The sequence below is a fragment of the Botryllus schlosseri genome, chromosome 4 (assembly GCF_051294905.1).
Source record: "Botryllus schlosseri isolate E-star chromosome 4, Bs_hap1, whole genome shotgun sequence".
NCBI classification, from domain to species: Eukaryota; Metazoa; Chordata; class Ascidiacea; order Stolidobranchia; family Styelidae; genus Botryllus; species Botryllus schlosseri.
Genome location: NC_137239.1, coordinates 19237437 through 19264821, shown reverse-complemented (window position 1 = coordinate 19264821; position 27385 = coordinate 19237437). Strand labels below are relative to the sequence as shown.

At 40.0% G+C, this 27385-nt stretch overlaps 2 protein-coding genes and 1 long non-coding RNA gene across 6 annotated transcripts in view; 1 reads left to right on the top strand and 2 right to left on the bottom strand.

Moving 5' to 3' along the window:
* Positions 1 to 5077, bottom strand: part of LOC145437253 (uncharacterized) — a 35327-nt gene extending 30250 nt beyond the window's left edge. The window contains exons 1-2 of one of the 2 annotated variants that reach the window (XM_080314444.1): positions 4714 to 5077; positions 259 to 288 (exon numbers count right to left, since the gene is read on the bottom strand). In XM_080314444.1, coding sequence (XP_080170570.1) covers positions 259 to 288; positions 4714 to 4759 — 76 coding nt within the window. In that variant the 5' untranslated portion in view covers positions 4760 to 5077. The remainder of the gene's footprint in view (positions 1 to 258; positions 289 to 4713) is intronic. The other variant, XM_080314445.1, reaches the window with a different exon arrangement.
* LOC145437257 (single-strand DNA endonuclease ASTE1-like) overlaps positions 1 to 27385 on the top strand; it is a 533921-nt gene that overhangs the window by 53631 nt on the left and 452905 nt on the right. The window lies entirely within an intron of this gene.
* On the bottom strand, positions 15361 to 17787 carry LOC145437248 (uncharacterized). Its single transcript, XR_013914628.1, has 2 exons — positions 16498 to 17787; positions 15361 to 15525 (listed from the first exon to the last, which is right to left on the bottom strand). It is a non-coding gene; the product is annotated as an uncharacterized LOC145437248 (long non-coding RNA).

Genomic DNA, 27385 nt, shown 5'->3' with positions numbered 1-27385 from the left:
CTGGATAGGTAGGCTATAAGTGGCCGGCGCCGAAATTCGCGTTTATATATAAATTAGTACTTTTTTCAAGCGCTGCAGCGCGCGGGTGCCCAATGCCCATATTATAAATAGATTCAATTACACTAAATCGCGAAATAATTTGATTCCCCTCGAGCCTCCCTCATCCAGAGGTCTAGGGCGCGGAAGTTACAGCCACGACGCCGACTAACATACAACCTCCGATTCGCAAGAACACTCCACAAAATCGTGACACCTCACCTTTTCGTTTGTCTTCTTGCGACGTTGAACCTGGAAACGAACGAGACCACGATATTACATCAGTCACACGATGTACTGCAGGCTACACCAAGGAAAAGCAAATGCGAATTACCGCTCCCCGTAATTACGTTTCAGGCAAATTACCGATCCATACTTATGATGGCCCGCAAGCATAACTGGATGCGTCGGGTCGACCAGTACCAACTTCCTACCTTGTATTCGTTACTCGCTGATTTTGTAAAAGCATCCAGAACAACTTCTTCGCAACCTTGCGATCGATTCTCTCATCAATACATTGTAATCTAGCCAATTGTGCGCACAATTTGGGGCCGGTAGAAATGGTCATAAGTGATCGGCAGTTTTAGCGTTAACGACGCACGCTAAAACCACATTTAGCTCTTGCAGCGGTCACCGACAATATTTCGGCGCTTAAAACAGCGATTTCCTGCCAATCCTAATGTAGATAAAGCATAAGAATCGTCTCATATAAAATACAATCAGATGCTAAGAGACGAAATTGATTCTGGCGGCGCAACGTATACGCACAGTCGCACAGCTTACGACGGCCTTCAAAATTCAGAAATAGAATGGGGCATAGTGAACCGTTAAGTTTCGTACCAGTGCAATGTCGGGCATAATCTTCGCGAAACAACAAGTCAATAAGGTAGATAAATGCCGAGTACCAAGGTATATTTGAAAGAATATGAAGTATGGACTTCCCAAAAACGCCTGCGCAATCAGCACAAGACAGAGCAGCGTGTAAATGTATGGCCGTAACTTGACTGCAGCATAAATAGTAGATTCCGTAAATCATTTATCCCTTTACGTGACATCGCGTAACATCCACAGACATACCAAACGCCTATCACGGGTCAGCTGCGCCTCTGTAAATGATCGATCCACAAAATAACGGTGGCGAACTTTGATACAATCGGCAGCGGCCACATGACAGATACATTACATTACGACACTAACAAATAACATAACTTCACGGATAGACAGTTATACAGTCACAACCCGGCGTCCGTTGTGACACACAGTGCAATATCGTCTGGAAAATTGGCGTGCGGTTTGCAAACGCATTGCATAAGATAACATAAGGATAACTGTTTCACGGGACGTCTACAATGGGAACACCGCTGTAGTGCCGACTAGAGCGCGCTTGGGCTACGCAATACGTGGCCAAGACTATCAAGATGAGTCCGCCCAAGGTGCATCCCACGATTATCGGTATCATCGCGTTCTCGGACATATCGGCGGTACACTCCAATGCTGAAACAAGGGAAGAGCGAGTTCATGCCGCTGTCTAACCCACGACCACACGCCTCACGAGTAAAACCGCACAAATTCAGACTATTGCACAAAACAAGGGTTTATTTCCAACAGCTTGCAATGAACATAGTCGATCGAATTCATCACGGGGACGCATAGCATATCAAGTTTCGATGTAATTTCAGACACGGAAATCGAAATAAAAGAAAACGAGAAAGGATGAAAAAAGTCTGCTACAATGCGAGATCACTAATTGTAAAGAGATAATACATTGAGCTGGGCGTTAAGCACGCCGCAAAAAAAGTGACACTTGAATGGCAACTGTGATATAATAACAGTCGTTTTGTTCAGATCTCTTCGTAGCCGACTCTGTTACGACTTCTCCCGACAAAGTACGCAATCACCACAATCACAACCAGGCCGGCCAGGACCGCGCCGACAATAATCGGCACAACGGGACTGAGGTCACTCTCACAATTTTCGGCTAAAACATTTAAAATCGCCGGAATTAATATCAGACAGTGCAAACCACGCGAATAGTACCGTACCTGGAGAGAATGCGCCGTCTTTTTGGACGTAGTACGGCTGAAGTTGCATGTCGGTCATTCTGAACGTGATATTGTTGGAGAGGGCAATATCCAAACCGTGTTTACACAGATACGACGACCCGTTGGTAGCCTTGGCTTCCTTCAGCCCTTTAACATCACCTTCCATAGCTGCACAAGAACAGAATTGCAAATGAATGACATTCGGTTGCCAAGCAATCAAAGTAAAGGCGATAAAAGTGAAGAGGCAGCAGATCTAAAACCAAATATTTTTGCTGATATTCCATGACAAATCTTAAATAACCATTGCCCTATAACAGTGGTAAGAGAAATCTTACGACTTAGTTGCACACTGCCTAGATCAGCTTGTGAAGAATCAATATCGCAATAAGTTTGCCTTGTTAGTATATGTTACTTATAATCTGGGGCGGATTAGCAAGTGAGCCAAATTTTCGGGCCGACTTATTTGCTCAACCGCCTGTGCTAATAATCCTACCTACACGTCGAGTGAAGTTGAGCATGATGCTAATTTGTTGGTATGCAACAAAATCGAGCAACCAGTCATTCAATGATCATGCGTTTTACTGAGCCTCCATTGTTATCTCACAAATAAATTGACCACAAACGAAGCGATCGAAGCTTACAGCTTACCTTGTTGTAAACTAGTTAGTAGTAAAGTAATATAATAGAAAAAAAACTTTTTTTTAATTATTTTGAATTCGAATATACCGTAGTTTATATACTCCTCAACCATTGGAGCAGGCTCGAATAGTATCATATCAATATGTAAATGGGTAAAGGGTAATGTATTGCATCTAATCGATTCCTTTCTCTATTCTCTATGTTGGTTGGTAACTATAAACTGAGGCTACGTATATGTGAGCGATTACAGCGCCTTCTTGGGTGTATATTCAACTCTATATTCGTTCATCGGTTCAAAATCAATGACTACTCAATCTGTACTTCAGACAGCTAGCAAAATGTAATGACGTAATAATGCCTAATACTACGAAAACGCAACTTGACTTAAATTTTGACTTGACTCGAGTCACCTTCGAAAACCGATTGACTTGACTTGACTCGCGTAAAAATGTGCAATGACTCGAAATGACTCGTGACTCGAAGGTAGTGACTTGGACCGCTAAGAATTTGATGTTATCGAAATGAACTTTCATGACTTTATATCAGCCAAAATTTGCTATCAAATGATTGAACCGCGTAAATTTCGCTGTGAAAACAGTTGGAATGAGAACTGTTTACCTACCCCTTTTCTGTTGAATTTTTTAATCAGTATACATCCTGTTACTGTTGATTTGATTATTTTCAAGGCAGGCTCGCAAGTCTATCGATTGAAAAAGAAATCGCAAGTGAACCAGTACACAAATTTTTCATCTCAAAGGTCGTGAACCACCGTTTCAGATCACTAGCAGTTCGCTATCACAGTAACTTTATCCAACTTTATCCATGTAGCGCAAGCAGTGACAGTATTATCGATCACACCAGTACCAGACTATAAGAGAATAGACGGTTTACATGGACTTGTCAGATAGGCGTCGGCACCATAGATGTAGTAAGATTTCTTGTCTGTCATATTGAACTGTATGGTGAAATTTCCACTTCCGAAATTCACTGTGAGCCTGTTGCATTCGCTGTGAGCGTCATCAACATGGGCATCCCCACCCACGGGCCAAGTTGTCTAGAAAAGGACAATATTTCTTCGTAGTCCAACACAAATGATGAGAGGCTCAGACAAAGATTCGCGGTTACCTTTTCATGGATAAAGTGAGCTGCGAATGTTGCTTTCAAACACACGACTCCATTCTTGGAAAAATTATAGCTGTTTATCGGCACTTTCACAGCCGGTGCCTGCGTTGTTGCGGCACCTCCAGTAGTCGTTGGAGCGACGGGTGTGGTGGTGTCAAATGAAGTGGTTTCGTCGAACGTATACACTAGAAAAGTCAAATATGTGATAGCACGTGTTTCGATTTCCACTAGTAAGGACTGCCCATCTTCTCTTGCACAACAAATGCTTCCAGTATTGCAATAGAATACTCTCTAGACATATTCGTATGAATTATATAATCTCAGTCGCCGGTAAAATCATTGAATTTGGTTTTGCTATTAATAGTGTACTTAATTCGGTACATTCGGAAATCACAAGGGCAGTTTTTCGAAACTATTGTCCAAACTAGGGACCAAGTTGCACTTTAAACAGTACGTTGTCGATTCAATGGTGTGTGTTAACCAACACCGCTCAAATGGGGCAATTAAAGTTTAGTGGCGCGATATATCTAGATACTGAATTGACATAACAGGAAACTAAAGTCAGAAAGGCCGGAAATTACAAAGAGAAACGAAACAAGAATATTGTATTTGGGAACGAACATTGAACTCTAATTCGAAGATAAGCTGGTCAACAGTTATATTTCGAACTTGAAATTCATCCACAAAAAACTGCCCAATAATAATCATTATAATCATTTCTTCATGAATTTCAAATTACAGATCACATTGATTCACGCCGTCATCAGTTCAATTCCACAAACCAATCATCACTCACTGCGCAGCAGGGCAGAATCATTTCAGTCATGTGACTCATAGCCATGTGACAAGGAGCAAACTGCTGAAACGCACTTACCAAATGCCACGCATGAAAATGCAACAACAAAACTCAGCAACTTCATACCGGCTATCTCTTCGTTTCGAGTTTGTACGCAATCTAAGCTTGATACAAGGACAAACAAACAATATAGAATCTGAGAAGAACAAACATGATCAAATTGAAGTAATGTATATCTACTATTATCACCCGATAGTGTGCAACAAAGTGAACAAATTCAGACTTTGGCTCTCGAAAATCTTTTAAAAATAGATTCCAAGTAGCATCTGACAGTTACAGCAGTTATAATGCTGAAAACTGCTACTCAGTCCATCAGACTGTTACAACAGCAACAAGTTCAACTGGATGTACTCTGGCCTTGAGCAAGTTCTAAATCAGCATCCACTCCACACTAGATCCAAAAACAATGCATACCGGTATTAGATTACTATAGGTCAGTGGTCGGGAACCTTTTTCGTCGGAAGAGCCATGTTTGCCCTATATTTTCCATTTTAATTCCCAAAGAGCCATATATTGTTACGTCACAATTGAAAATTCGTGACATCATGATAGTAGCCTACTAATTCGAACTCAATACATGGGATTCGTCGTGGGCTCCATATTTTATCTTTAAAAACTCATTGGCTACTAATCATCCTGTGATAGTGCAATTCATCGCTAAGCTCAGAATTTATAATACCTGATATTAATCGACTATCACTATAACCAGTGTTGCCAAACCGTCCCTATTTCTAAGATTTGTCCTTATTTTGAAGGGCCACGTCTTAGTAAACTCAACTGTCCTTATTTCTAAGAAATGTCCTTGTTTTCGACTTGCGTCCTTATTTTGTCTTTTTTTCAACAACTACAGAACTTCGATCATTTTCCTCTGGGTATCTGTGTTGCAATATCTGCAATTGTGACATTGACCTGGAGGCCATGTGAAAATGACCGCTATTTCAACTTATATTGATACCCCAACACACAAGAAGGGTGTCAGCTGCTGCTGAGGATACCTGAGGCATTCCATGCTGACAAAAACCAGCAATCATTCTTTACCAACGATTGCACATCGCAATATTTTCCGATTCTAACACCGCAAGGAGTTTGCTACGGCCAGGACCAAGACTACAAGCATTGTTACTGGAGGTCTTGGTACACTCAAAAATGATTTTGTCTGAACTTGGTGTACAACCCTTTCCCACAGCGAGGTGAAGAAGTTTGGTTTATCACCCTATGGGGTATCAAGACCATCGTATTGCTTTTTTTGGGGGGGGGGGGGGTGACGAAGTGCATTTTCGGCCCTGAGTAAAGATAAACCTAGACCTGAGCGGTCGTGAGATTAATGAAGCACTTTCTGATAACAAGGAGTTGCTGGAGCAGATTGCTTCCGGCGAAAGTATGGAGAATGATATGCCACGCCTCGTATAAATACACAGTATGTACGAAAATACTTTTTAATGTCAATCTAATTTTTCGACTGTCCTTATTTTTGGGTCCATGTCGATGGCAATTCTGATATAGCACTGATTCTGAAAATCTAAATATTGATCGACTTGTCAATTCCCAAACTTTTCAGCGGTAACATGAACGTTGCAGTACACGCCTACGTTTCAACGGCAGTACCAGAAAGCTACTTACCAATCAAGAACATGGATATCTAAGCGTTGTTTGTAGTCAAAGAGCCATATCTTATAACCAAAAGAGCCATATATGGCTCGCGAGCTATAGGTTCCCGACCACTGCTATAGGTGCTGTAGCACATCAACGGTAATTGAAATTTGAAAGATAGAATAATAGTAAAAATTCCATTTTGATTAAAATGATGGTTTTATATTGAACAAGTCACCTCTCGGCACACAGATAAAAGACAAGAATGACGAATGTACAGGATTTCCGTCATGGGTAATACGAAATGTAGAAAATTAATTCATTCAGTTGATGGAAAAAGTAGCTTCCATAATTATCTTCTCAAGGTAAAACTTATGCTAAGAGGTCATAGCATACTCCTCCACTCCACGAAGTTGGAAGGATAAATACCCATATTTACACTACAATTAGCTAGACATTATGAGCGCACTCGTGGTGGACATGGACAGTAGAGGACACTAATAATAATAATAATTACACTTTCCGTTTTCGAGGCAAGATACAAAATGATACAATTCCTAGAAGGAAGTATTTTGCTTTACCAATAGCAGGAGACGTAAATAGTACAGTACAACATTATTAAACTTGCCTTCTATAATACAGAACCAATGAATCAAAGTAACCGGCATGGAAGGCAAAGATTATGCAACCCGACATGCCAGCAAGATCATGTCAACCAGTCAGCGTATAGCAGAGTTTGCTACTATAATGCTGAACTCAACAAGCAAGTAGCTTAGTAATGAAAGAGAAAGTCAGTTTTGAGGCTGTTGCTGATACCTAGAAACCTTCACCGAAGATACTTGGCTTTCAACCTTTTCGACATGATCAAATGAAACAATTAAAAATAATGGTGAGCTATTTGACTGCCACCGCACACACACACATTATGAATGCGCGAATTGCACAACTATTATCATGAAGCAAATATTTGACCTGATCCTTTGACAGGCTTATCCGTTTACAAAACTCAAAGAATATACAGAAAGTTCACAAACTCACGGTAGTTATAACTAAGACTGGACATTGGTCGATATAGAGTCAAGCACTGCCTATGACATCATAATGACAGAACAGCAACAATGATTTAAATGTTCAAATGATTAAATATGTATTTTGCGCCCACAAGGCAAATAATGCCAGTTACATCTTGCATGACAGCCCTAAAATTTCGTATTTCTGGATCATGGCATTCACAGCACTTTATTACCATCTTGTGGTTCGATCCGTACTTCAGTTCCATAAATGTTCGGGCCTGATGATGCAAAATGTTTTTTGATACTGAGATATAACTAGCCAAGGTTTCGAGGATACGACAGAAGAAATAAAGCATTGATCTCATATTCTTCGTTGTTAGAGTATCACTTTTGGTGTGAAGGCATATAATTTTCATTACTCGAAAACTGTAAGACACATATTGGTAAGGGATATGGTACGTTTGGTATGATATGGTAAGTTTGTGCATTTTCATGCAAAGTCATCCTGGCTGTGATCCATACAAACCAGACTACCTGCACCCTAAGGCACAGTCAATCATAGTTCAGAAACTTTGTGTAACTATGAGAAACGATATAATTTTGAAAACACTTGACTGGCTTCCGATTCTGCCTGCTACCAATATTTGACTGGAGACCTGCCTTGCTTAATACAAGGTAGGGAGTGAGTGGGCAATGATTGGAGGATAATCCCAGAATTGTCATCGAAAAACTCAAATAACTCCGCTTGTACGGCTTGGAATTGAGTCAAATTTGTTTTGCATCATCTTTGAAGACAGCGCAACAATTTTATGGGGTTGGAAAAAAAATTTGAAAAAATTTTTTTTTTGCATTCATAGGCAAATTCGAAATTTTCAAACTCTACGAAATCCGCGAATATTGGTTGGAATGAATTCAAATTTGGTGTGCGCCGTTTTTTAAGGCAACCTAACCATTTAATCACGTAACCCGCAAGATTCAGGAAAAAAAGTTATTTTTGAACAGCCCTAGTGGGCATATATATTTTTGTAGTGAGCATGCGGTCTAAAGTAGATGATAGCTTCTCTTAATGATAATTCATCATAAAGCATACAAGCGATAATGATGTACCTACTCATATCTAAATAATTCTCTTTTTGGCATCGAACAATATGTAACTAAACTCAACCACAAACTTATCAAAGTACCAGTAGGGTATGTGAGATACATTGTCAACATGTTAACATGAGGAACTAGGCTGAATGTTGAACCGTGTCACATCGATTGAAAAATTCCCGCCAAGAGCATTTAACTGTAAACCAAAATAGATAGGTTACAGATTTCAGAATCTGTTTGATGAGGGTGTCATCGTCAGCTGAATACCGTAAATCCGTGGTTTCACTGGTACAAAATGAAATAGTCGTCAGGGACATCATAAAGATCTCTAAATAATTTTTGTGCTAAGAGTGATAAAGTCAGATAAGCTTCAGCTACTTCTCTTCTGCCTTTGCCCGACATACTTGAACTGTCCTAAATATTCCTGAATTAGCAATTGGATTCTTCGCATGCAGTATAAAGTTCAACCACTACATATTCCTCCACGTTTCACCCAGCTATATCAATATCCAACACATAGAACTACCACTGAACTCTGAGGATCATTAGAACAAGACCCTTAGTCATCAACCGTCAATGGTACTTTTCCTTTTTCAAATCACATACACAGAATTTTATGCACAATTGCTAACTTCTCAACAATGAGAGTTAAGAGGCAGTTTCAGGTTATTCTTTGTGCATAGCTGCTCGTTACATAACGGATATTTAGCACAGCACCCAAAAAGGTGTATAAAGCTAAATTTCAAATAACTATCGCGTCTGTTGCTAATAATGTATTATGCCTGAAACTACAGATGGGTTGCCAGCTTCAAGATTTACCGTATCATCAGATGTCTTACACCTGGAAATGCAGATGTTCAACAAAGCTACTACACATACAAGTGCTACGCTTCTGCTTCTAGTACTATACACTTTATTATAACAATCATAAAGCGCAGACTGGTGGTTCAAAACTTTTTTGCACTGGCCATTTCTATTCTGCCTTGAATCTTCAGCGACCTCTTGCAAATGATACGATTCATATGGCGGAATAATAAAAAGAATGCTCCACACTGTCCACAGGTTTGTTGCCTGGTGTGAAGATATCGTTTCGATATATGCACGTTTGCATCAATGCACTACACAAATTTCAATATGTTGATTTAACATCTTCAGCAGCAGGCTAACTTCAGTTTGTGTTCGATATGTTCGTAACAAGATAATCACGTAGTACAAAATCTGATGAAGTTTTTGTCTGGCTTTATAGTTTTATCCTATTCGGGTAATTTTGGGTACTGGTTCTAAAACTATCATTGGTTTTTCGCTATCATTGATCATTAGTCCTTTGCACATACTCGTAGACTTGTCGCATTTCTGAAATAAAAATTGTCCCCAAAAGTCAAACGGGATCGTGCGTCATCCGCGAATTTAGCACATAATAGTTTTCAAAATCAGTCATGTGTGACATTAATTCTAATTTTATCTAGCGCAATATTTCTCTGCACCAAAATTGGAAAGCAACATATCATATTCAGGCATGTTTCAACGGGATCTAGGCGGCATCTTACTCATAAATATTTGATTGGTAGTACGTCTGAATTAACTTTACACAAATACATTCGAAACCATGTATTTTCTTCACGCAGTCAGAAAAACTAAGAGAGTGATAGATTGAACAGTATTGATGATACAAAAACCTTTTGAACTTAGCACTATAAAACATACAAAGGCATAAAAAAGAAGCCAAACGGCAGTGTTAGTTAGTGCGATTGCTGCTACCTATTTACATTCAACAGTAGGCTACTGCTACTATATTTCAGGGGAATATTGCAAGAGGCCAAGAAGATGATGGTCATGTAGAGTTACGGGTCGCAGCATTTCAATTAGTGCACTTGCTTAACTGCATACACATAAATCAGCTTTGGAAATACTCCAGTATGGAATCGGTGTCCAAGGCACGCAGGATCACGCCGACTTGGTCGGCAGTTGCACGCGGTCACGCCGTCACGGGTCGTTGATTTCATTAAAAAAAATAAAAAAAATTGAAAAAAAGTCAATGTTCTCAGCCACCCCAAATGCTATATTCCAGTTAGTATGTGGTATAATGTTTTGACCTAATCCTCAAGCCGGGATCTGCTGATTACTGTCTGTTGGTAAAGTACTTGCACCTTACCAGTTGCTAACCATTAGCATCTGATCTCCTGTCACTGGCTTAACACAGTCATTTGAAGTCAGTAACCTTGCTTGTCACGCCGCAAAGTTGGCTCTGTCACGCGAAAAAAGCTCCTATCACGCAGGATTTATTTCAAAAAAAGGACGGAGATTCCAATCAGGGAAATACTCGTAATTAAGGCATATCAATAAATGATATTGGGTAGGCCAATATCACAAACTGCTACAGTGAAAAATTTCTACGTTACTTCATCTTCACAGAATACTTGTGTCGGCATACCATACCATACCATACGTGTACGACATATACTGGCTCCACATACAATCCCAGCGATATAGATATGAAAATGGGCATAATAAATATGGCACCAAGCCTGGTTCGAAATGTGATAGGCCTACATTTTCTATAACCAATTGCGCATGGCACTATAGTAGTAAGATTGGGGGATTTTTCGTGTGATAGACCACACCTTATATCACGTTACATTCGCAACAATCAGAAAGTTGCTTCGAGCGCCATATATCGCAATATTCTAGAATCTAACACATCTTTGACCCAGCCAGGCTACTACTGGTAAGGTTTGGGTTACTTTGGAGAGGTATCATTAATTAGCATTAATCAAGAATGTCTATACTGTCAAATTGTTTTCAACATTCAAATTACCCTTATAATAAGGCGACAGAAGGAGTCTTACATCTAGGTTGAATTCATTCTTTCCCGTATAGCGTCGCTAAGTTAAATCCGTAGAAGTTCAACAAAAGCAGCACAAAGACGAACTAGGCAAACTTTTTTGATATATCAGCCGGCCAAGTGCCATCACGAACTATACAAATGCCTTAATGATCTTGACTAGGCCCGGGTTCATATGTCCAAGGGAAAGCATGTCTAGTAGCCTGGCTAAATGATCTATTGCAATTGGCATCAAATAAAGTGACCAGCGATCTAACCATTCGATTTAACAAGATAACGATCCATCCACCTCAAGTACTTGCTAAGGACCTAAGGTGCACGAGTAACAGCAATTGTTACTGATTGTGCTGAAAGCGAATCATCATTTTCATAGTTAAAGAAAGTTAAGAGTCCCTACCACGCTCACTCGCTGCGCGCAACCGAATTACGGTCATCCAGCACCAACGCTGGGAGGCGCGACAAAGGACAATATCACGAGACGCAGTTACGCTATTCCGATTACCGTTTTCACTCCCTCAACTATGACAATGTCGATCATTGACACTGAGTTGGTGGCTAGGTAAAGACGTACAAGTGTGAGGGAACATTATTTCGTTGAGTAGAAAACCTACTATTTTGGTGTAAATATGAAAGTCATTCATGATGTACATTATGCGCAGCCAGTGAGAATGGAACAGAACAGGTGCGCTCCTTAGTTTTTTATAATTCGGAAATACATTGTCACACTTGAGCCTTGATAGCAACAGCAGAAATTTCCTCGTCCATTTATATACGTACTGCTTTTTTTATGTTGCATCCACTGAGCTATATAAACATCCGACATCTTGGTCACTGATCAACCGTAACCTTGCTCCAGACATTTACATAACCTTGATTTACCATTTTGCCATTATTCATATTTAAACTCAACAGTGACATCTGCTGGAAATAAAAATGAGAGCTTTTCACTACTTGGTGACAGTGTTAATCCACCCAGTTCAATTCAATTTATTGTTAACAATTTCATCATTTCAATACCCCACAAGACTGCTATACAATGAAAGATAAGAAGGTGCAGAAATGACTTGGAGTAGTGCTCGAAATCAGACACCCACCCGACCTAGGCGATAAGAAGGAGGCATGCACACTGAATTCAAAAGTAAAAGAAGGTAATATAAAGGTCAGGTGACAAAAATAGGTGGCATACGTCGGAAGGCGGAATCGATATGTCATGTCGTGGTCCGGTAAACTTAAGGGCTGCCCAGTATTGGTTCAATACAAATTGTTTGTATTTCGACTTGAATGTGGACCAAACTGGTCATACTCGACGACTGTCGGATAGCCGGCGAGATGCTCTTCCACACACTGAAGGTCCGACATATAAGATAGAGTGATGATCTTTTACGTCGACCACATGGTAGTTGGACGAAGTGGACGCGTAGTCAGTCTTCCTTCCGTGGAATATGCTGAACAAAAGTGGTTACAATGACATTTTGGATTACACCGCATATGGAAATTAGAGTTCCGCTATGCCACCTGATTCCCACAAATTCGCAGTCCTCGTTAGATTTATGGAGATATGGCATCCTTCAAAATGATCTTTGTGACCTCCTTCTGCTCTGTCTATTTTGTAATTAGTTAATAAGGCAGTCGCCTAAGAAATCATTTTTCTATTGGAAATTTCATCAATTCAAACATCACATGAATTGCGATATACTCACAACCGCCGATAACGCCGTGATAAAATATTTATCGCTATATTACATTACACAACATTTTGGGATATCTTCTATTGTAGGCTTACCATATTTTGGAAATCTAAAAAGAGGATACTTTTTCAGAAATTTGAGACTTGCAAAACTGGAGTAGAATTCTCAAAAACCGGTGAACTTTTCCCACTTTGTGACCGGTTGACTACAAAAAAAAGGTCATCACTCCGCGCTCAGAGCTCAAAATACCGTTTTTTTCTCCGCATTGCTAGGTGGATGACTAAAATAAAAAATAAAAAAAAGGTCATCTGTCCGCTCGGAGCTCAATATAGCGTTTTTCGCTCCGAAATACCCTCCGGGGCGTCACTTCTGTACTAATTTACGGCATATCACTCGCAATTTGCTCTAAATCTGGCCTAAATTTTCAAAAAAGAGGACAAAATCTCAAAAAAGAGGACAAAAGGCCGTCCTCCGAGGACACTTTCAAAAAAGTCAAAAAAGAGGACAAATCCTCTTAAAAGAGGACGTATGGTCATCATCATTGGTTTATTAGCAATTTTATCAGTTCAATACACCACAAAAAATGCGATACAATGAATAGACAGGATGATGTCGAAGCGACTTGGATTTGTCAATGGAATCGGACACCCACCTTGGCCTAGGCGTAGTAAAGAGGAGGCATGCACACTGAGTGAAAGTAAAGAATACAGTATAGAAAAAGAAAGCGACAAGAAATAGGGCGGCATGTCATGGGAAGCGAGATCGATAGGTCAGTCGTGGTCCGGTAATCTTGAGGATGGACTGTATTTATTTAGTAGTAATTGCTTGTATTTCGACTTGAATGTGGACATGCTCGTCGACTGTCGGATGGCCGGCGGGATACTGTTCCACACATCAGGTCCGGCATATTTGATGGAGCGATGATCTTTTCGGTCGATCATATGATATTTGGACGACGTGGACGCGCGTGTGTTGTACTTGTGCACTTTTGATTCAGAGGTAAAGAAGTCATTGAAATATTCGGGGCAACGACCGCAGTGAAACTGATACATAAACTTGGCGATTTCTAGTTTCCGCATATCTTCTATGTTTAGGACGCCGAATCTCTTCAGCAGCGACTTATTGGATGGGCAGCCAGGCCCCTTTGGGGCCCTAGCTATGATTCGGAGCACTTTATGCTGTAGTTTCTGCAGTGGCTTGAGTGCAGTTTTACTGGCAGCCCCCCAACAGAGGATGCCATAATGTAACTTCGATTGGATTAAGGATTTATAGAGTATCAGGAGAACCCATGCTGGCATGAAGCGCCCAAGGCTGTAGAACAGGCCGCACTTCGGTGATAATTTAGTTTCTAGGGACTGAATATGACTCTTCCAGGACATGTTCGAGTCCAGTAAAACTCCGAGATATTTGGCATTATCTGTGTTGGTAAGCCTATTCTATTGGCTGCTGCAGATTCTTTATGCATAGTAAAAGTGGTAAATACACACCAAATCCAGGAGTGATCTGCTACCAAGGAAAATGGTCAGATTGAAGTAAACTTTTACCATTTCAATAATATACCTACAATCAAATTGTTATTCCCATGCAATATATGAAGAGGTTAGATTGTAGAATTGCCGTAGATGGAGGATCGCAAAGGCAGAGATGTATGAAAATGAGGAATCGAAAATACAGAAATAATGCTGTGATTTTCGACTACAAATGTAAATTAGTCTAGTGGTACATTCAAGGTCCTTCGATGAATATGCACATTGCACAGTGTCCAAAGTGATCTTCTGAATAATGTCGAATCGAACGTTTCCCTGAATCTTTTGGACAGCCTATATGTCCCATGAGGTTTTTAGCTTACGACCCCTGTGCATACATTCCATACATTCGCAACGAAATTATGGAAGACTTCTTTCGCTTCAAAATTAATAGCACCAATTAGATGCCTGGATCAGGGCCCGTGAATAATGAAGGCCTATATGGATCTTAATTGGGGTGCCGTCTCGCACTTATCCGGATGTGCACCAGCGATGAGCATCGGAGCGGAGTCGGAGTGCACTGTTAAAAATATTCTATGCCAAATTACTGGTCTGGTCCTGGCAGCAGTTTTACGACTCTGAGACCGGTAAATTTGAAAAATATTTTCCCGTAAATAATATTGACTGTAATTTATTTTTACAAAGACTGACTGTTAAAATTTCTACGGAAAATTCCCGTCACCTGACGTAACGGAAAACGGCTGTAACACCAAGTTACTGGTCTGGTCCAGTGCAGCAGTTTTACGCTGATGAGAACAGTAAATTCGATATAACTCTCCTCGTAATATGATTTTACATATGCTGACCGTAGAAAATTTTACGGAAAATTTCCGTAACTAAAGGTAACAGAAATCTGCTGTAATATCAATATACTCGTCTGGTCCCTTGCAGCAGTTTTACGTTCCTGAGACCAGTAAATTTGAATCAGGTTTATTTGTTGCAGGAACACGTAAAAATAAGTAAGTGTGGATAGTGACGAAAATCCAGTCATTCTTGTGGAGATCATCAGTCATCAAAACTTCAGCAGCAGTTGAAGGACTGTACTTTGGGCCATGTTCTTTTGTAGGTTCTTCTATAATCTGAACAAAAATTATGCAATCATCAACACAGTTACAATTTGGAAACTTTGAGACGCTATAGTATGACATACTGCGACTTTTCATATTCTTGTCAATTTCTCGAATAATGATGGCCTAGGATAGGGGTGTCGAACATACGGACCGCAGGCGGCTTGAGAAGCAATTTTGAGTAGTTTGAAAAACTCCTGTATTACCCAGCACATTTTCTAACAAATGTTGAGATATTATTGTAAGAAATACTTCCCGCAAAGCCACAAATGTCAAGATCATAGGTTGTAATATAATTATCCGACAGTGGTGTTATGGTTTTACTCTAATCATCATCAGGAACAAGTTGGTGATACTGACATCCAATTCCCAAAACTCCAAAAAGTGCACACTGAGTTCAGATTTTTATGAAAAAATGAGACAAAAAGTAGTTATTCGTGAAGTGAAAAAGAAACTGTTATATGCAGGTCGCATGGAGAATATAATAATTACAAAAAAATTACAATTCAAATATATTTGGTCGCACTGCTGTATCACTTCTACTCAAAGGCCCCAGGCAGACAGAGAAACCTGAATGAGTCAAATTCTAACATCTGCGTTTACAATTAAATCACTTGTGTTACTTAAAGCGCATACGCCGAGTTAACAGCAGATTACGAATAAAACAAAGGCAGCATACAAATATGTCAGCTTATTCCGTCGTTAGAGTCAGTGTTTTAGCGGTTGAATTCAAACGATCAATCTTTCAATTTTTGCCCAAATTCCGTTGTTTGCGAGTAAAGGTGCTGCTAGAATATATCCATGTGATATGATGGTGAATGTTATGTAATATACCAAAATGTATACAGGATTGATAATAAACTATTCAAGAGAAAAGTAAGCGCGGGCGTTTTGAGGTACCGTGACATTTTGGAATGATTTGAAAGATTGAATCCGGCCAGCGACGCAAGTTGAGTTTGATACCCCTGGCCTAGGACTTCGTACCTGAATCATCTTTTCCAGCGTGATTGCAAACTTTTCTGGCAATATTCCTTTGCATCACACGTCCGATGTATTTCGCACAGCACCGTGCTAGAAGCGAGAGGTCAAATGATCCCTTTCTATCACATAAGCATTCGACGTCATGATTCATAATGCCATAACGCTTCCATTGTCGTGTAGTTCAATGTCAGAAAATGTAATACATTCTTATAAGCCATAGCTTCAGTTCACCATTAAACTGCAACGAAAATAGATACGTCTTCAGAAACAGGACTGAGAATAACTTGCCAGGTCTGAGCTGAGATACTGCTATACCTACAATATCTGCTATCAAAACCTGCGATATTCTAAAGCTAAAGTTAAGCTGTGGCTTCGAAACCCTCAATATCTTACAGCAACGCATCGCGTCGATATTATACCTATCTCGGAACATTCAGCTGCACGTGCTCAGGCTCTGACATGTCTGACGTCTGACGCCGCTATGTCTGGAATATGTATGACGTCATAATGTACTGTTCGCTCGAGCAGCTACGAATTCATGATCAAACAATTCATAAGGCCATTCGCAGGAAAAAGGTAAATGACGTATCTGCTCTCATCGCAATGGCAAAGGAGCATGGTGGCTATACGCCAGCCCCACTGTTTCGATATATAGTTTGCATCATACATGCGTTAAAGAGTCGACAATGGTGGCAGAACTGGTCCAGCAGATAATTACACAAACGATCATACCTGCAGTAAAACTACATAACATACCAAATTCGCTTGGGATGCTACTATTGCCAGACCTTGATGTCGCAAAGGATACTAAATCGATATAAACGATGGTATCTGCAATGCCCAAATGTTCGGATACCATTCACCGATTAGCATTCAGCACGGCCATCGATGTCGTAATTTGCTTGACGATTGAAACATGATGTAATGACGAAAATCACATATATATGTCCATAATAATCGTAAGCGTGTAAAATGATCCAATTGTAAGTGCAATAGCAATGTTGCAAATAATGATTATCCAGTAAATCGCTTTTACGAATGCAAAAGTAAATCCGGAATACTGATTATCCAGTAAATTGCTTTTACAAATCAAAAAGTAAATCTGAAATACTGGTTATCCCGTAAATTGCTTCTACGAATTTAATCTGTAATTTTTTTACCCTTTAAAAACAAGTAGATTTACTTTTGACGTGCCCGTATATTAATTTAACGCGCATTTACCGTTAATATAACTGACGGGACAAATTTACCGGTATAATTTGGGTAAATCTACGAATATTTCTAAGAGTGTGGATTCGGAGCGGAGTTTTGCCGATTTTGCGACAGTCGGAGCTGAGTCGGAGTTTACTACAGATATTCTTTCGAGTAATCTCGGAGTATTGTAACTTTTGTCTCCGATATCTTTGGATAGCTCTGACCAGAATACACTCTTCATTATGTTACAAACCAAAGCACAGACAGTTGACACCTTGTAAAGTTGTAATATGAAAGGGAACATGCAAAAATGATTGCCAAGCGCATAAAAATCAGCCATCTGCATTGCAATTGGGGACTTAGACAATACTATGAGGCCAACCATATTATCACATTTATTTAGTAAAACACATTACCAAGTGTACCATGCTTGCCACTGTTTCGGATACTTGACGAGATTCGTCGGAGTTTCTCGGAGTCTGGGATTGAGCTGTTCGGAGTCGGAGGGAGTTTTCCTCAGACACTAAAGTTGTCGGAGGGATTCGGAGTCTCGAAAAGCACTATCCGCTCATCATTGATGTGCACCATTTGATGTACTAACTCAAAACGGGTCGTGGGACACTTTTTAAAATTCGTAGAGGCCGTGGACCGCATAATTTCAATATCGCGAGATAAAAATAGGCAACGCATTTTAACAACCACGTTTTAATACTCTTCGTCAGTACAATGCTGTGCTATCTAACATCGGAGACGGGCATAGTTACCACAAACGAACTGATAATTTATTAAAGAAATGCAAATACAACAAAAAAATCATGATCATCACTTTCATTCTATTTTGAACTAAGAGCTGCGCACGATATCTGACAACACTCTTCAGCAACTACAGTAGGGACGGCCCACATTTTTGCTATTCACGACCGCATTTCAATTACTTGTGTAGCCTGCGGCTGCATTCCAGTGCTTATAGCCGTAATGAACTAACTGGAGAGAGAGAGAGAGAGAGAGAGAGAGAGAGAGTCTTTATATTCATCGAACCAAAATACATAACAAACGGCAGTGATGGTGGTACAGAAAATATGCGTGCACAGTATTCGGTATTAGATAGGAATGATCGATAAGACCGTGAAGGTCATCTAGTCTGATCACACCAGCATCAAACAGGTAGCCTACACTTGACTCTGAACAGTCTGGCTGTAAAGAAATGTTTAGTTAAAGGAAAATAGAAGAAAAAAAATTAAACAATGGTGGCAAATGATCAATGAAGCAATGTCTGGGCGAGGTAGGGCAACAGTGTTAGTGTAACGACAAGAGGTGATCAAGTAGGGCTTTTTTGAATCTATTATAAGGCAATTCACGGATATGTGGTGGTAATGCATTCCAGATGATAGGTCCCGAGTAGTCGATAGATCTCTTAGTTAGGTTGCTATTGGGTGGGGGTAAGTAGATGTTTCCTTTAGACGAGGATCTCGTGTAATGGGAATGGACATGTTTAGCAGGTATGAAAAAGTCATCAAACACAGGAGGCAGACTATTGGAAAAATATTTGTGAACAACTTTTGATACTTCGAAGCGATATAGTTCATCAACTCGCAAAATTCGATGCTTACGGTAGTAAGGCGATAAATTGGTACGTAAAGGTACAGATGAGATCAGCCGTATCGCACGGTTTTGCAGGGTTCGAATTCTGCACAAAAATGTTGTGCATGCATTTCCCCATACTACGATTCCATATTGCAGATGAGAGTGAAAAAGAGAGAAGTAGATGGTTCGTAGCACTGATCTGGAAACCAAAGATTGGAGTCGGGTCATTATTCCCACACACCGAGCTAGTTTTGATATTGTGCATTCAATATGCTGCTTCCAAGACAATTTGGAATCAATGGTGACGCCGAGATATTTTGCTGAGTCACATATTGAAATTTGTTTATGATTGATGTTCACAGTGAAATTATGACTGGCATTATTTAAAACGAGCATCTCAGTCTTATCTGCATTCAAACTTAGTTTGTTTGCTTGGAGCCATCTCGACACTTTTGGGAGGCCAAATAACAGGGATATCTAGATATCCCGGTCAAACACCCACGTTAAACTGAGCATGTCCATTGCCGGTGAACTCCGGATTTATCTATTTACTCATATTGGCTTACTATGGGCACTGAAATAGTGAGTATAGTCATGTTGGAATAGCCACATTTCTTTATGAAGTGGATCATTTTCCTCTGCTGTTCGCATCTGTACTGTGTGGCTCAGATTACAAAGGACACTACTATGGTAAAATCGAAAATCAATTCGCATTGAACTGCGCGTAGTGCGAAGAACATTTCAAGAATAATTCCAAACTGTCATTGATTAGGGAGTCAATTCGTAAGTACAATTTGCATATTGACGGCCGCCAACAGATCCTAATCGAATGAAGTGTCGACGGCCGCTTAACTTTCCTTCTATCTGCCACAGATTGACCCCCCGTGGGCTATAGAATCGATATTGGGGTCAGCTAGACACGGTACTTGCTGGAAAACTATCTCCTCGTAAAGCTTGGTCATCTGGGGAGCTTGGAGTCGTATTCTAAGCGTCGCGGTCTTGGCAGTGGTGGGCCATTTCACGACAATGCAGTATGCCCATTTGCCCATTCATATCAGCAAATTCTTCCTCCATACCATTGTCAAAGCCGTATCAGCAAGTGAGGAATAGTGATACTGGCCACAGGGGAATACCATATTCTATAAACAACAACAATATGTTTAAACTGAAATCAATTTGAGCATTTTAAAATGCTTTATCAAGTGTTCTTCCGAAATTTCAAACCTGATCGCGGGCCGGGTGTTGGTTAATCCTGTACTAACTAAGTAATGAACGAATAGTATCAAATCAATCACCTTCATGCGTAACAGTAGGATTACCATACGTCCTCTTTTAAGAGGATTTGTCCTCTTTTTGACTTTTTTGAAAGCGTCCTCAGAGGACGCCCAAATGTCCTCTTTTTGGTGAAATATTTGGCAAAATCAACATGGATAAGTAAATCAGCACTGAAGCAACGCTCCGCCAAGTATTTCGGGAGCTGGGCCGGAAAGTTGACCTTTTTTTTAGTTAACCACCTGATAATGCGAAAGAAAAAATTGTATTTTTGGCACTGAGCGAGAAAGTTGACCTTTTATTTTTTTAGTCAACCGACCACGATGTGGGTGAAATTAACCATTTTTTCAGGATTTTCCTCCGGTTTTGCACTTCTGAAAATTCTGAAAAGTGTCCTCTTTTCAGATTTCCAAAATATGGTAACCCTAGGTAACAGTAGTGTGGTAGTCGCTGTAGATCATTACCTCACATACACCTACGCTTTATTTCGAAAATAGGAACTAGCATGACAGCCCTCAACGAGCTCAATTTGTCTCACATTTCACGCTCCACCCAACGCGCATCAGCTACAGAAATACATACCGCGCTGTGTATGTTCCTCGTTAAGTAGCATTCGTCATCTCGACCCTGCGTAAAGTTGTTCTGGAGGTATCGGGACTTGCCACTCAAAATCCACAGTCTTCGTGTGTCTTCAATCTGTTTTCGAATGTATTGATGACATATGGCAACGGGTTTAGTGATGGATACCCTTCAATTACAAGTTTCGTCGCTCGCATGTACATATTTGCTAATGTCCCAAGAGGTTTTTGTATCACTTCACTCATCTCCAGTTGGCAACTACGATTTGCGGCGTGCACTTGTACTACTTGAGATCATTCATTCACCCCCTTTGACGAATTTCAAACGTCTTGAACACAGTACGCAAGCGCGGCTTAAGGGAACGCAATTTTCGAGACATGTTACACTACTTCAAATGGAAGAAGTAAATGAAAAGTATTCAAGTGAGTATCATTAGTTTTAAAAAGTATATTTCATCAAGTGGTCACATACTTTTGGCCGTTGATCAGAGATGGCTCTACTTCACTAATGACGTTATGCAAACATTTACCGAAACTACTTTTTACTTTTGAAAATCCAAGTCTGTCCAGATAGAACTATAAATAGTCGAATAATATATCTATTGAGTAAGCATCGGAAATAGGAAAAACTTACTTTAGTACTCAGAAAAGTAGAAGTATTTCGTTACTGACCACCTCTAAACAGGGCTGTAATGGCTCGAGTCGCGTTTTTTTGATGACTCGACTTGACTCGGGTCATTTTCTCAAATGTGAAATGACTCGACTCGACTCGAGTCAATTTGTATATTGACTCGACTTGTACTCGAGTCATTGTAACTTCAAGGAATATAGTGAAGTGACCACATTATTGGTATTTCATCTATCAGCCCGGATCCTTCGAAAATAGAGCCAGAAACTGTTAGGACTGTGAAAAATTACGATGTTACGAATGCGAGCCATACTATATCACTCGAACAGAGTTGAAAAAGTGGGTTGAAGCGGATTGAATTCAAAACTGAACTTTGAACACTTTGACTCGTACTCGACCCTCTACTCACTGACTTGGACTTGATTCGGTGGTGAATTGAAAATGACTCGACTTGACAATCCGATGCCAACCATAATATATTTCGAAGCCGTCACCAACGATTGAATAATATAACCTGTTACCACTCATCCCAATCTGCATCTTCAAGCTACGGTACTTACTCAAGTAATTTGCAGAAATTTGGCTTTCTATTTATACTCCAAGTTGTTCTGGTATATCTTGCGGATCACTACTTTTACCTCTAACGTAACCAAGTATACGTTTACGGTATTACTTCTACTTGTACTTGAGTAATAACAATGGCTACTTTGGTCACCACTGCAAAATGGAGTAAATTATAAAACCTACCTCACATTTACTAGTCGTTAATCAGGTGACTCGTTAAAAAAACGGACTTCATTATAGGGTTTTGGATATTGCAAAATTCCGGACAAGTCTACGATGCTGCTTAAGTAAAAAAATGACATAAAGTAGCGAGATAGGAGCTATTCCAAATAGACGGGCAGTATAAATAAAATATGAACGAATCAACGAGTTCGCAAGGAAATGATCTGCGAAAGGGGAAAAGTGAGCTTCAAAAGTCATTTCATCGGCTCTAAATTAAAGTGCCCCAAATAACACTTCAGTGTGAATAGTGCAGGTGATACGTTACCTTAATTTAAAATGCCCGATACCAGAAAAATACCTCCATTACATATTATAACTTCAAAATATCACTACGCTACACCGCGTCAAACTACGGCAAGTAACATGGAGCCGGGTATGAGTCATACCGACTTGGATATGGATACCAACAACAGAAGTACTAAAGCACATGAATTCATCACTCGAGAAAAATTTATATATCCAAATAAGTGCTGGAGAGAAATGTGTTGCTCGAACCTTAAGTCAATACGAACCATATACACTTATACATTCAATATTCAGCCTGACAGGCTGATGTATATCAGATAAACGACCCCTCGGTTCTCAGTCCTCATCCTCATACTGTTCCATCCTATTACTTGGCCTATCATTACGTTGATAATTCTCGTAATTAGCCGATGCTTTGCGCTCAATGTTAGCATGTAGCAGCTGGTCGCAGTTGTCGAGCAGATAAAAGATGCGGGCGATGCCAGATAGATGTTTACATAACATAATTGGATTTACCACACTTAGCGCGGTTGCTTTTTGATCGAGCATGTGTCAGTCAACACGGGACCTGTAAAAGCTTTGTTGCCTTGAGTATGATGTCAATATACGGACAGTTCCCAAACGGCCCTTCGGGAATTCATGCCAACCAAACGGGGGCATTGTTGCCAGATTAACTGATCTGTGTTTTGCCACGTCAGAGACACACACATTCGATAATTATTTTAATCTAGTCTAACTTTTCATTCATTTCTTCAGCAGCAAGTCGTGTATTCAATTTATAAATTAAATTTTTAACAGTGAAGTTATCCTGATAATCAAAGAATCGAGCATATGTATAACGTTACTTTGATATGCGCTGCATATATCAATAATTTTACTAGAGACGAGATACGGCAATGGCATTATGTTCTATGTCCGTTTGCCCATGATATCTATTCTGACTCCTGAGTGTGCGTTAGATTCGGAAACATCTTGGAAGTTTTCAAATCAAATTCGTTTGTTATTGCACCAGCGTTGCCACTGTTTCCACAGATAAGTATCTGACACTTCGTATTTACATGTGCGCTTTACTGCACCCCAATAGAACACAAACTCGGAACGTGTAACCTACGCTACAACACTTTCATATGTATCTTAATGCATTGCTGAGCGACCCGATGACCACGTTGGGATCAAGTTAATACCTTCGAGTCACAAGTCATATCGAGTCATTGCACATTTTGACTCGAGTAAAGTCAAGTCACTCGAGTTTTAAAGGTGACTCGAGTCAACTTAAATTTTTGGAGGTGACTCGAGTCAAGTCAGGTCGAATCAAGCCACAAAGTCATGTCGAATTTTCGAAGTATACGAGGCATGATTCAAGTCGAGACGACTGAAGTAGCCTACATATTGAATCACTGAATCGTGTTAAAAATATGTAGGTTGTTGTTGTTGTTAGTATTGTACATATGGTGTTCGGCTACTATGGCCTTTTACACCAGGTCTAGGTATTTATACCTTTACCGTAGCGCTGTATTTAGGGTTGCATTTAAAACAATTGGATTTTTAAAACACTTTATGTTTAAAACATGTTTTAAGCAGTGTTTTAAACAACAACAAAAAAACAATTTACTTTTAGTTGTATAATTATGTCATAATTGTGTAAATACTTCCCAAAAACATGTTGTATGAGCCTACCGACGACGATTACCACCCGATATAGCCGATGCATACGATATGGAATGGTTGGAACCCTCGAAATAGTCGGTTGAACAGCTACAGTACGTAGATATAGATAAAATTGGTACGGAATGAATGTTCTGATGATGATGACCGCCGACCGTAAAAATGCTGCAAGACGATGCAGTCCTGGTTAAAGATATTTTTGGTCTGTATATGACAGTGGTTGGAAGCCTATTTCGTCAAAGGAGTTATATTTACCCTATATTTTCAATTGTGAATATCAGTCCACTATGACGTCAGAATTGAATATGCGTGACTAGTCGCTCGCACATGCCATACCAGCGTGTCGATAACATGTACTAACAGGTACAGAGACTTTGCCGACTGCAATAACTTAATGACTTGAAATTGACTCAACGAGACACGAGTCAATCCACAATTTTGAAACGCCGAGTCAAGTCAAGGCATTTTTGCAACGTGTCAAGCCGAGTCATCGGAAATAATCGACTTGATTCGTCCCAACGCTGCCTGATCATACACCATACACCACTCTGACCGGAAGAGAAATATGGCGTCACATCAATTCTCCCGAAGCCCTATAAGTTGCTGGGCACCAAACCAACCCAATAAAACAGATAGGATATCAGATTGCTACGAGATAAGTTAAGGATCACTTGTTTAGCCTGTGATTTTATATAAACTTAATGATATGATGAGTGAAATGAAGCAGTAAGCGTAGCGATCGTCATCTTCATGGTAGAACATAGTCTCCGGTTCACTGTTGGTTTTCTGTGATGGGGAATGGGATAAAACGGCTATATAGTTGTATACTGAAGTTTGCCGATCCCTAATCTTTGAATTTTGAGTTTACCCGGTCCATGCAGACTTGGACAACTAGAAAATTTTCAGCTTTTTTGAATTAGATTAGAATTAGAACTAGAGTTACACAGTTTTTTCCAAATTAGATTAGAATTAGAATTAGAACTACACAGCTTTTCCAAATTAGATTAGAATTAGAATTAGACCTAAACATTTTTTTCAAATTAAGATTAGAATTAGAATTACTAAATTCGCAAAAACTTGGAAATTGAATGAAATTGTGAATGGGAAATGAATACAGCAACAATCAGTTCATATCAAATCACAGTACATTCCCATAACCACATAAATGGTTACCGTCTGTACGGCGTACTCTAATCTTGGCTAGTTTTTTACTATACCCGGGGTCACCGCAATCGCGGCCGGCGATCTCATTTGATATTTTGGAAAAACGCGAAATAAAGCATTTTGAAATGCTAAAATTTATTTCAGTTAAAAATTATTGTTGTTGTTTCAAAATAAGCTATTCGCCTGTGCACAACAACACTGTTCCACACTAGCTCAAACGGCTTCTGCGATGGCAACAGCATTCCATCGGTGGAGAGTCAGTTGTATCACTAAGCATATTGCTCTGACGTGCAATGGCTGGCCCGGACACTGCCAAGACAGAGACGATTAGAAAACGGTATAGGACTTCCCCACAAGATCAATCTTTATGAATGAGATAGTCTTTCAGCCAGTAAGATGTCTCGCTAGGATAGCCCCAACATCGAAAGCGTTGTCGGGTATCGTGCACAGCTCATATAGTTCAAAATAAAATGTCGTTTATGATCATGATATTTCTTGTTGTATTGTACTACTTTAATAAAATATTACTTCTTTAGTGGTAACCATGAGCACCGCCCATGTCAGTCAGAACGACGTTGTAGCCTACTTTGAACGTAAGTTTTAAAAGCTAGAATGTTGTTCGCAGACTACAAGCTAGTGAAGCTACTATGTTAGCAGGCTGTTATTCGTCACAATAACTTCTATGACTGAACTTGCACGGTCTAAGTATAGATAACTAACCTACGGATAGATATACAACACCCGTCGTCACGCTTGCTTGCTCGGAGGAAAATACTGCTCAACAGTGTTCAAAATTGGCGCATGTTGGCCGAAGCTTTCGACATCTATATGTCCCGGCGCCGAATAGTCCAGTTCTTGCAAACTGAGCCCAACAATATACAGCAGACCCGCAATATACTGAAGTAACAATAATATGGACATGAAAACTTTGAAAAATTTTCGCGCGTGGCGCGGCTAGTGACCCGTGCGATCGTTCGTCAATGAATGTGGCCCTTTTGCCAAAAAGGTTGGCCACCCATGATTTAAAACAAATGGTTGTCAAAAACACTCTGTTTAAAACAGTGTTTCACACAAAGGCCTTTAAGATAATCGGGCATTATGTGGCCCGAATCGTCGGTAGGTAGGCTATCGTGTACGGACATTAATATATATCACTTCACTGAAATGTAGGGTGGAATTAGCTATATGACGACACGTGACGTCATGAGGTTCACGTTCGCGTTCTTACAGAACCTTTCAAAAAGGTTCACGTTCACACGAACCTGAACCTTTCAGAGGTTCAGACCATCCCCAGTGGTGTGGTCATCGAGTTACCAATGTCTCCAGCGGAATCACATTCGTTGATCAGGGCCTAATAACTCGGTAAAATTATGTGTATTGACTTTTGTCGTAGCACACAAGACCAGTAACGGTGATAGGCGTATCTACTTTTCATTTTCCAAATAAATAATAATAATGATAATAATAATAGTAATGTGTCGAAGTCGAATGAACCCATATGAGTGCCCGAGTGCGGTACGGATACATGGCTCGAGTCATTACAGCCCTGAAAAAACGACAGAAATCAGAGGTATCGCCTTCTAAAATCTTCATGTTATTGTTCAGTACCACTGATGGTGATGCCGTACAACTACGTGCATAGAACCGATCAAGTGGTGCAGCAATGATAGCATGGGCCTACATACATTTCCATAGCAGTTCCTTGCAAGTTCTTCGTCTCAGTCAGCTTCACAAACGACATTTAGTGACTTTCCGTTTCCCTCAAATATCGGAA